This window comes from Elgaria multicarinata, chromosome 4 (assembly GCF_023053635.1).
Source record: "Elgaria multicarinata webbii isolate HBS135686 ecotype San Diego chromosome 4, rElgMul1.1.pri, whole genome shotgun sequence".
In the NCBI taxonomy this organism is placed as follows: domain Eukaryota; kingdom Metazoa; phylum Chordata; class Lepidosauria; order Squamata; family Anguidae; genus Elgaria; species Elgaria multicarinata.
The window spans coordinates 10,431,381-10,443,381 of NC_086174.1; the positions used below are offsets into that span (position 1 = coordinate 10,431,381).

Sequence of the window (12,001 nt, forward strand, 5' to 3'; positions counted from 1 at the left end):
GCCGCTGTGGCAAATGGATGGCTGCGTCATGTGTCCTAAAATGCAAATCTGCGCATTTACATCGGTGTAAAGAGTCCGTGTAGATGTGCCCCTGATATACACATTTCTCAGAGGCCAGATCTCCGGAGCTCAGAAGCCCTGTTCTCTGGCACTAATTATGTATATCCTGGCAAAAATCCCTGTAAGGGGGCCGCTTAACTCCTTTTCAGCCATATTCCTGCTCAAAATCCCCCTTGTCCAGAAGCTTTTCTACTCACTCTGGGTGGATACGCTGCTGAAAAGGCATGATTCTGAGCAAGAAACCAGAGGGAAGGCGTAAATCTGCCCCTCAACTATCAGTCCTCCACTCAAACTAAAAGTAATTAATTAAAAGTAGCTCCTGCAGCTACTTTTAATTAAAACCAAACAGTTGGGAGACTGTTCCACATATCTGCTGTATCACATCTAGTTTGGCCTTAAGTCTTCTTTCATTCATAATTTTAGAAATACATTTCCAACCCTTATGGTCTGAAAACACTGATTTATTTCTTTTTGTTTTGAATTTATTGTAAACCATTTATTCTGTGATAAATCAGGATATAAAGCTCATAAATAAAAGTGTGTAGTGATGCCTGCTGACACCTCTAAAACCAGAGGGGTGAGTGGCTGAAGGGTCTTGGTGTTCTACGTAGCCCCATAACTTTCCCCAGGCCTAGCAAAAGTAATACAGAATGTGATTTTAAGCAAATGTGCTATGCATATGCAGAACTGGCAGGGCAAGGTTTAGTGGAGTACACATAACCCTGTTACACAAGTGCAAACAGGCTACATATCAATTAAGAGTATTTTAGGTACTACTTTTAGCTATTACTTCATCTTGTGAACTTTCAACTACGTTCTCACAGAACTGCCCTCAGTTAATGATCAAAGAGGAACTATGAATAAAACCACACCTGCATTAAGAAGAATGAGCTGGATGTGTATTCTGGGGTTTTGTTTCCTCCGATATTGGATATATTTTATCACATTTATCCCCTACTAATTTTCCTCCAAGATGCTCACGGGGATGTACAGTATATTATTCTTCCCCCTGCCCCTAATTTATCCTCACAACAACCCTGTGAGGTAAGTCAGAATGAAAGATGGACACTTTGTGGCAGTCACTCTGCGAGCTTTATGGGTGAGTGAAGATCTGAATCTGTGTCTCCTCATTCCTAGTCCAACACTACACCACTCTGGGTCAGTGTAAGGTTCTAGTGAAGACACAGCACAAGAGGTTTATGGTCTACCTCTTAGGGTTACAGTCAAAGTAAAACTATGTGGTTCATAAATCCTAGTACATAATCTCATACACTTTATGGTCCACACATGCAGTGGTGTTGTGATGGGGGGGGGGAGAGGAAGGGAGCATTTAGACATAGACATCAAGATGTTCATGCAAAGTTTCCCTTTCTATTTAAGTGAATGGGAAAAGTTTGTCTGTGTGCGCATGCACTAGAACCCTCACACTTGGCAGAATTCGCTTGATCAGGCTGCCTTGTGAGAGCTCTCGGCCTTCTGCAAGCTCTGCAACAATGATTTTCAAGCAAGAAACACATTCTACATTAGAACCTGGCTGCCACAGAACCCCTGATTCTTAGCAGGCAAACTATGTGTAGGAAGGGGAGAGCAGAGGTGGGCCTGTTGGCAGCCTCACCATCTCTACAAGCAAACTGATAATAATGTATGGGGAGACGAGTAGGCATTTTCAGGATTTACTATGGAAATTATAGCAGGACAGAAGTAGAAGATTTGACAGCAATGACCACAGCTTTTCACCAAATTTGCAAAAAGCTTGGAAACATGTTCACTGGGCAGGGAAGGGAAGAGACGAGAGGAAATATTATAGCATGGGTATTCCTGATGTTGTAGTTTATACACTTCCCCGCACTGATACAACTATTATCCATGTCAAACGAAGTAAAAGTTGCCCTTATTTAATGGGGAAAAGCGATACAGAATTATTGCCCCCACCCCCGAACTTCCAGAGGCCAAAGCCACCCAGAGGAGCCCAGCTCCAGCCAGTCAGGACTAAACAGTTCTCTCTCTGCATCTATCTCTAGGCTGCAGTAGCAGTCATTTCAACTGAATGATTAGAAAGCAGAAGAAATATGGAAAACTTAAAGACATGAATATATCGAGAAATGGATTCAATTATACTTCTAGGGCAGGAGCTGCAAGCTTTAACGACTGGGATTATTCTAGGCCTGAACATGTTCTTTGGACCTGTGAAAGTGTTATCACTTTAATTATTCTGTGTGTCTATTTTTTTTTTAAAAAAGTGATTGTTAATAAAATAATTACTCATAAATATAAATTCTTTTATAAAAGAATTTATAGAATATTACACATAACCCCCCCCACAACAGAAATCCCACAAAATACAGCGATATAAGCCAAGTGTAAAGGTACAAAAACAAACAGATCTCACAGACTCAGGTTTATCTAGCTTTCCTGAAAGGAAACAGCCATCCTCCTACCCTTGTGTTTCATCAGCATTTTCTCCACCTTTATGTGCAGGGCATTTCTCACTTTCTGAAGAGCAATTCCTTGTGGAAGCTACACTTGGCCTTCCTTAAATACAAGCGGGGAGAAAAAGCATTAGGACATAATGTTGAGATGGTCTTCTCATACATGTCTTGGTAAGTGGTGGCCCCATGCCCAGAGGCAAGGGCGATAAAAGTGGCAAGGGGACTGGTCCAGTTCACTACTAGGTGGGACACTTCTCATATTCCTTCAGTTGAAGTCCTGTTTTAAAGACCAATCCAGCCAGGTGGAAACATGGAGAAAGTGAGGGGCTAAATCTTTTCAGTCACAGAGGGCTTGTCCACTCATACAAAAAAGGAAGGAGCAAAATCATCATGGCTATGTGTAAAACTGTCTCACTAGCTCTGTGCTGCTTATTTTTTATTGCACTATCTTCTCGATTGGAGGGTGAGAAAGGGCCTCTGCATTTCATAACTCTCCCCCCCCACACACACACACAGCCTCTGACGTCTAGCCAACAGGAAACACATCAACTAAAACGCAGTACAGCCTGATGGCTATCTCTACCCCCTACCACACACAGCACTACCTCCTGCACTGACAGTACCAAAGGCAGAGGATATATGTTCCTGGGTTGTGGACATTCTCTTAAAACATTCACTGGGATAGTGCCAATTTGTGCTTCCTTTCCCATTAAGAACAAAATAAAAATAAAAAAAATACTTCCAGTTCCAGAAAAGTAATGGTAGATTTCTGACAGGACTGAGTAGAGACAAAATCCAAGAACTTTAGGTTCTCAACAAGATAAAAGCAAACAAATCAAATCAACCCAAGAACGCCAGAGGCCATTCTGCATCTGTATTGGGCATTAGCATCCCAACTAGAGGCCCACAGCCAAGCTTTTGGCCTGGAAATTCTAATACACACAAGCCCTCCTTTCACCAGCTACTTTATCAATTAACTGTGGGAGATCATTACTTTCTCCTCCTCAGCCCCGCGCAGCCCCTGATGCATGCTCCCAATGTTGCCCAAAACCTTTTCTCCTACAAGCTGTGCCATGTATATCTCACATGCATCCCACCCTTGTGTGATTTTTACTTACACCACTTGCAGCTCTGCCTTCTCTCAACAGCCAATTCTCTCACTTGTGCTATTGTCCATCTCTGGCTTGTCCTTACCTTCTCCTAAGCTGATGCAAATATTGTTCATGGCAAGGATTCACTACCAGCGGTTCAATACCATATAAAACAACCAACACTTTGTACATGGCCTCGGTTGGTCAGAAACAGTGCCTTGCACAGTACTCAACGTCTACCATAGTCTACCCAGATATGGTCTCAGGCAGAGGTCTTTCCCAGCCTTGCTTGAGATCCTTTCACTACAGGCTGAACCTGATATCTTCTCCATGCAAAGCATGTGCTTTAACACTGAGCCTTGTCTCCCAGTATTGGTTCAGTAACTGGTTTTTGTGGAACTTTAGACACTCAGCATATTTATCTGGTGGTTATATTATTCAGGGAAGCCTTCCTCAAACTGGTGGACTCCAGATATGTTGGAACTATAACTCCCACCATCCCCAGGCAAGTCATTTGCCATCCTAGCCAGGGGCAGTGGAAGTTGTAGTCCAACATATCTGAAGGCTGATATAGTTTGAGCTTTTGTAGGCAAGTTTCATAAACAGAAAAAGCTCAGCCATTGTTATGGCACTACAGACACTCTTTGTTCTATTCCATGACTATCTTTTTTTTTAAAAAAGCAACCACATAAATTAGACCTTGAAAGTGAATTGACAGCTATTGAAAAAGCAATCTAAATTTGCAGACCAATAAAAAATATGGCATATGTGATGCTATGAACGCAGCAGAACAACCGTTACGAAAACGTACCATTTACAGAAATTGCATCTTTTTCACTAGGAGGTTCTTGTAACTCTTCCTGAGCATCAAGAAGCGATGATTTGATATAACTAGCTAGTGTTTCCACAGGGCTCCCGCCGCTGGCCATTAGTGAATTGTACTGGTTATCCACTGGAGAGCTTCCACTGCTTTTCAGTTCATCAAACCTTTTTGCACACTGTCAAAAGATATCAGATGAGGAATTTTCAGTTATAGTTCTTGCTGGAAGGGAGGCTGGAAGAAACTGCAGGTTTACTCAGGACGCTGAGGTTGGGTTCTGGAAATCTGAAAAATGACTTTCAACCTTATACAAGGTTGGTGACTAAGCACTGAAACTGGCTCCCAAGTAATACAGGTGGGTCAGAAATTTGAAAGCTTTTTCGATTTTTCCTGAAACGATATTTTGTTTTCTTGAAGGTGGAATTCCAATCAAAAACATTTGTGCTAGCATATCCGCCTGCAGCCAAGGTGATCCAGGGCTCATCTACACCAAGCAGGATATTCCACTCTGAAAGTGGAATGAAAGCGGTATATAAAAGGCAGGAGCCACACTACTGTTTTATAATGGTACTAAAGTTCACTGACAACTGTTGTGGCCCATTGACACATCTACACCAAGCAGGATATAACATTATATCCGCAGGGCTCAGTCCTGGGCCCAGTGCTCTTCAACATTTTTATTAATGATTTGGACGAGGAGGTGCAGGGAACGCTTATCAAATTTGCAGATGACACAAAATTGGGTGGGATAGCTAATACCCTGGAAGACAGAAACAAACTTCAAAGTGATCTTGATCGGCTGGAGTGCTGGGCTGAAAACAACAGAATGAAATTTCATAGGGATAAATGCCAAGTTCTACATTTAGGAAATAGAAACCAAAGGCACAGTTACAAGATGGGGGATACTTGGCTCAGCAATACTACAAATGAGAAGGATCTTGGAATTGTTGTAGATCGCAAGCTGAATATGAGCCAACAGTGCGATATGGCTGCAAGAAAGGCCAATGCTATTTTGGGCTGCATTAATAGAAGTAGAGCTTCCAAATCACGTGAGGTACTGGTTCCTCTCTATTCAGCCCTGGTAAGGTCTCATCTAGAGTACTGCGTCCAGTTCTGGGCTCCACAATTCAAGAAGGACGCAGACAAGCTGGAGTGTGTTCAGAGGAGGGCAACCAGGATGATCAGGGGTCTGGAAACAAAGCCCTATGAAGAGAGACTGAAAGAACTGGGCATGTTTAGCCTGGAGAAGAGAAGATTGAGGGGAGACATGATAGCACTCTTCAAATACTTAAAAGGTTGTCACACAGGGGAGGGCCAGGATCTCTTCTTGATCCTCCCAGAGTGCAGGACACGAAATAACGGGCTCAAGTTAAAGGAAGCCAGATCCCGGCTGGACATCAGGAAAAACTTCCTGACTGTTAGAGCAGTACGACAATGGAATCAGTTACCTAGGGAGGTTGTGGGAGAGCCCACACTAGAGACATTCAAGAGGCAGCTGGACAACCATTTGTCAGGGATGCTTTAGGGTGGATTCCTGCATTGAGCAGGGGGTTGGACTCGATGGCCTTGTAGGCCCCTTCCAACTCTGCTATTCTATGATTCTATGATTATGAAAGTGGTATGAAAGCGATATATCAATGGGCCGCAGCAGTTGTCAGTGTACTTCAATACCACTATAAAGCAGTAGAATGGCTCCTGCCTTTTATATACTGCTTTCATATCACTTTCATAGTGGAATATCCTGCTTGGTGTAGATGAGCCCGTAGAGGAGGTGTCTTATCTCCTCAGACCACTCGCCCTCTAGTCCAGTAATGTCTCCTCTGACTCTCAGTGGCTCTCCAAAAGCTGAAGCAGAGGTTTCTCCCAGTCCTGCAACCACCACTTCTTTTAACATGAGATACTTGGTGGCTGAACCGTCTACATGCAAAGCACATGTTCTACCCCTGAGCTAAGGCTCCACTATCATCCCATGGTGAGAATTTTAAATAAGCAGTTTGTATGTAAGAGGCCTTACTATGAAGTTGTAAACTGAAGCTTGACTACATCCTAGCTATACTAAGTCAGAAAAAGGCTTAATTAGTGGTTCACTGTCTCCTACAACTACTTGAGAGCTTGTCGAAGAGTATATAAAGTAAAATAATCCTTCCATGCTGCTCCTCTTTCCCAGCACCCCAACACAGGGGGTGGACAGAAGGTAGATCTTCAGATGTTTTGGATACCAACTCCCATAATTCCTTGCCAGCATGGCCAATGGTCAGAAATGCTGGGAGTTGAAATCCAAAACATCTGAAAATCTATATTCTGCCTATCTCTGCCCTAACGTACAGAGATGACACATCTTCAGTAGGCTGTAGCACCAGGGCAGAGAATCTCTTTGTTTCAAAGTTTCTATGAGGCACAAATGTCTCTTTTTCTTTCTCTCATGTGTCCTAAGAGGCAGCTGGGAAGGAAAAAGGCAGCAGCTATAGAAGGGCTAAGGGCGGGAACTGGGACCTCATGTGCCTAAGCAGTATTATTACCATAGTCAATATATTCTCAAGCTGAGAGGTGGCTTGGGTACCCACCTTCAGTGAGAGTATAGCTAGGGCAGCAAAACTAATTTGACCAAAACTTTCCTCCAGTGTTGCTAGCCAGGCACATGAGTAAGAAAAAGCTCTGTATGTTTTCAGCACTTGGGCCATACTTCTAGAACATGACTTTCCATCACTCCATAAACAAACAATGCAAAAGGGGGCAGGGCAACCAAGTGATGTCACAGTGGATGATGGCTCTGCCTCTGTGCAAGCTTTCCCACTGGGAATCATGACAGAAGCTTAGAAGGTGTGGAGGGCTGTTCTGTAGAGGGGTCAAAACAAGTTAACAACAACACCACTTATAAAGTGCCTCAATCACACACAAGGCTTAAAATCAACTTTGTTTTTCAAGTTTCATTCTTCTGCAACCGAAGATATTGTCCCCACCACAAATCAAAGCATATATAGAAGAGCTTCTGGACCTGGCAGTCAAAGAATTATTTAATAAAGCATAAAACTTAGCACTAAATTCAGTGGTACCTGGTCTAAATTCTTAAGAGCCCCTTGAATCCATATATATTTGCTTTTCATTTCTGGGTATCTTTTTGTAGTCATCTTTCTCTTTCTACCATCTCTCTCTCTCTCTCTCTCGCTATCCTTCATCTATTTTTCTACATTTGCTAGGTTTGAGTCATATGGGAAGGGAGCACCATAATCAGGGAGAGTGGTTCCGGCTGCAGATTGGTTCACTTTGCATTATAATATTACATTAAAACGAAGTTCCTAAGGTGAAATGTAAATTCTACACTGGGCACGATATACGTTTGATTCTTCACATCATTCATGTACAAATATAAAAGCAATGTGAGGTTCAAAATCTCAAAGAACGTCATGTATGAAGATGCTGTTAGATAGCAAGAGGATTTTCTGAGCAGTATCTGGGTTTCTGATTGTACATAGATGCTTGTTTTAACTTTACTGCCTTGGTCTTATTTTCTATCTTTTTTTATTGCTAGTGTTAATTATTGCATCATTTTATTACATAAATGTAACAAAAAGCCTTTGGGAACTGGATGTATGTTTGATATCCTAACAATAAACCAGAGACTCCTCTTCTCCTACCTTAAACTAAAAGTTCCAGAAAAAAAAAGTCTATATGTTGGTGTAGCGGTACAAGGGCACTGGGCAATTATAGTTCTACCTGAAAGGTTTTTTTTGCAAACCATCAATGTAAGGTAAAAAGATGAGAGATTGAAGGTAATTAGTAGGGACCCTGCCCAACTTGCATTGTTTAGCAGTCATTTCCCCCCTCCCAAACTTGGGAAAAACACCACCATACCTCTCTGGATGAATAGCCTGGAACCAGCCTTGCCACACTGTCCCAGTTGATGGGTTGAGGGACCCCAAATAAAGAGCAGAGTATCATATCCAAAACCATCTGGTTATTGTCGTATGGGAAGTTATTGTTTTCTGAATATCCACGGCTCATTTTTTTTTTGGCACTAGAAAGGAAAATACATGAAAAGGGTAGCAATACACACATCACCTAAAAGAACTTTAGTTCACTCCCATCAATTCATATTGTTACACACTTTCTGAGCAGAGAGAAGATCTAGGGGAAGCACTAGGAGTTTAGCGTCTTTTGCATGAGAAAGCACTGGAGACTGCGTGTAGTGTTTGTAATATTTGCCTTGCTGATGAATATACAGAGAATAGTAGAAGTGAAGACACTCTTAAAAGCAGGAATTATAAGTGTTAATCAGGTCCTCCAAGAGAGCAACTGTGGCTCAAGGATGCTTCAGCCAACTCACGATTGCTGCAACTGTGTTAATGGAGGTGCCTTGGGCTCCCCCATGACCCACCTTCGTGAAAGCTCCAAACACAGTGGAAATCCCCATCACACTGCTATTTCCTCCCCTCTCCAATAACTAGGCAGTTCTGGCTGTAAACACAGCCCACAGAAAGTGCTTTGGGGCATCTACCACATCAGCCTGGCAACATAAATTAGACCTATATTAATTAAACCAACTACTCAAGCCAAAGGCTATAGCATGCAGAACATAGAATAGCAGGATTTAAAATAAGTGATATTGATATGGCAGCAGGCAGTGAATCCAGCTTATTGAGCAGTTTAACTGTGGTGGGGAAGGTAACCCAAAGAATAATAAGGTCAAGCATTGGAATTTAACACAAGCTTCCAACGAAAAGAAAAAAAAGGAAAGGTACAATTAAATTGAAATAATCAGTTTCATTCATTACATTTTTAAAAAAAGGCACTGGAGTGTTTTCAAACTTTCAGCCTTCACAGAACCTTTCTGACATTTAGATGTCTTTTTAAAACTCATCTCTTTACACAAGCTTTCCCTGAAGTATTACCCAGCCAGCCAGCTATTGTTTGTAGCACACAATAGTATGTGTGGTTTTATTGCTGATTGGTTGTATTGTGCTGTTTTTATTGCTATATTTATAGTTGTTTTTATGCCATCGTATTTTATGTTCACCGTTTTGATACTTTCGTGGAAAGCAGTATATAAATCTGAATAATTAATAAATAACTATCAAATGGTCTGACAAGAAACCACTTCACAGCTGTCATGGAACCCATGCACAATGCAGAGAAGTGTTTAGGATATACTCCCAGTTCATTTGGAGCATTGTTCAGGGCTGCTAGGTATTACCTTCAATCCATAAGAAATGAGCGTGCTCATAAAACTCCGTAACAGTTTTAATAGCCACTGTCCTATTCAGATAATAGATACTTCCCCCCACTCACCCCGCTGCCTTAAAGCTCATTTGTACAAGTGTTAAGACTTAACTTATACAAAACACAATGCTAGTCTCAACATACTTTGACATCTAAACTGGAAGGAGAGAAAATTGCTGCTCTGTAGGAAACTGCTATGCATTGCTATTTATAGTCTCACATTTCTTAAATAATGAATCACAACAGAAAGCAAACATCTGAGATTCAGGAAGGGGGAAAACTGTGTATGGGTGATTAATTCCAGTTCCAGGATACAACAAAGTCAGCTGTACAGTTTGGATTTTATTTTACCTGACAGTAATAAAAGCATTCAGTGTCAAACTGAATCATTGACTTCTACAATTGGCAACTCTAGATTTAATTAGGATCATAGAATAGTAGAGGTGGAAGGGGCCTATAATTCTGCCCAGCTAATTAAATGGAGGGAGATAATATTGGAGAAGTAAGAAGTTGACAATCTTTTAGCCTCTACCAAATGTTTCTCTCCTATCCAGCTCATGACTCTTAAGAAAATCTGCAGTCTTTGTGAGTTACAATATGGCTAGAGAAGCCAAGCTCTTGGAGCATGCTGACGGCTTAGGTGCTTTTGCCACACACAGGTCAAGACTGTGAAAGCCTTGGGACCGAGGCAAACAGGCAAGTTATTCCTTTCAGAGGGTTTCTATAATTTTGCAGCTGGCAACAAAAGGCTGATCCTGCTAACCATAATTGACAACTGAACTTAAAAAGTTGATTTGACTTGGAAATGCCTTTCTGCAACTCAGACTGTAACTAAGCCTAAGCATGTACAACTGAAGCAGCACCATATTGCTTCCCTCTAAATCCTTGCCTCACCTTCCTCTGTGTTTCCATGGAAAATTTTAGGTTGTAAGTTCCTCAGGGCAGGGACCAGCCTCTTGTACCATACATACTAAATAAATAATAAACTGAAATACAGTACTGCTGAGGAATCATCCCAGTGCTTCAACTTGTATGCACTGGGCAGCACACATACACATATAAAGCTTACTTTCTCTCCCTAATTATTCTTTGAGAAGCAGTTCACAGAGCAAGTCTATGATCCCTGGGGGAGCGTCCCAGAGACCATAGGATTGCTTGTAAACTCCTTCTGAGTTCAGAGACAACATTCAGATCTCACCTCTAACCCCTCGCAGGCAGCAGAGAAAACTGCGCTGACTGCTGCTCTGAGGTCAGAAAATTGACCTCGGATCGTGGGGGGGGGAGAACGGGGTGTTCTGTGGGCGGGGAGGAGTTTGGAGAGGCCAGGATACGCAGTATCATATGCCTCCTCCAGCCTCCTTCCCACCCCTGAAGCACCCTTGCTAGGAAGTCCATCTAGCAAAAAAGCAAAGAACAGATGATGGGGAGGCAAAGATCATTTCCACCGCTCTTCCTGCCATGCCAGCTTCAGCCTAGCAGGGCAGAGGAGTCTGAGAAGCCTCTGAGGCCTCCGAGCAGTGAGGGTGCAATCAATAGGACTGTGCCGTCAGTCTCTTGTTTGGAGAAGTACAGGGCCAGTTTGCTGCTGAATGATCAAATGATCGTGAGCCAGTGTCTGGAGGCTGTTTTGGGGTGGATGGGATTAAACAAGCTGAAACTTAATCCAAACAATACGTACTGCAGGTTGGCAAACCAACTACTGTGGATGGAGGCTTACAACGGAGTTGCACTCCCCCTAAAAGACTAAATGGCCTGGTTCAGACAACACGCTAAACCATGCTGCTTAACCAGGCCAATGTGTTTTCTGGGAGTCCTCCTGGACTCTGCACTAACTAGGGAAGCCCAATTGGCTGCAACGTCCCGGAATGTGCTTTACAGTCAAAGACTGATACTCCAGGTACAGCCCTGTCTGGAGAGGACAGCCCTTGCCTCAGTGATCCATACACTAGTGATGTCGAAACAAAACTACTGTAATGGGGCTGCCTTTGAAGACAGTTCAGAAACTTCAGCTGGTGCAGAATGCAGCCACCCAAGTGTCTGGAGCAAGACAATGGGATCACATAATGCGAATACTGCACCAGCTGCACTGGTTACTGGTGTTTCATTTCAACCTGCCTGCACATTAATATCAGCAAGGGAGATCCTTCTTATTTGTGCACCTGTGAAAACAGTTAGCTGGGTGACTACATGTGAAATGGCCTTCTCTGCAGTGACCCCCACCTCTGGAATAAATTACCATCGGGAATCTGCCATGTTCCAGATGTATTTTACTCTGGCATTCTCCTAATAAGATTGCTCTTTTTACTGCTGTTGCTGTTTTTATTGCTGGCTTTTGTTGTTGGTTTTATTGTGTTCTTACTATCATGCAAGTTTTATGTCTTCTA

General features: G+C 42.5%; 1 protein-coding gene across 2 annotated transcripts in view; it reads right to left on the reverse strand.

Annotated features, from left to right (window-relative positions):
• Positions 1–8,473, reverse strand: part of SANBR (SANT and BTB domain regulator of CSR) — a 32,205-nt gene extending 23,732 nt beyond the window's left edge. For both annotated transcript variants that reach the window (XM_063123794.1, XM_063123792.1), the window contains exons 1-3: positions 8,253–8,473; positions 4,392–4,578; positions 2,499–2,592 (exon numbers count right to left, since the gene is read on the reverse strand). In XM_063123794.1, coding sequence (XP_062979864.1) covers positions 2,499–2,592; positions 4,392–4,578; positions 8,253–8,456 — 485 coding nt within the window. In that variant the 5' untranslated portion in view covers positions 8,457–8,473. The remainder of the gene's footprint in view (positions 1–2,498; positions 2,593–4,391; positions 4,579–8,252) is intronic.
• Positions 8,474–12,001: the final 3,528 nt, after the last annotated feature.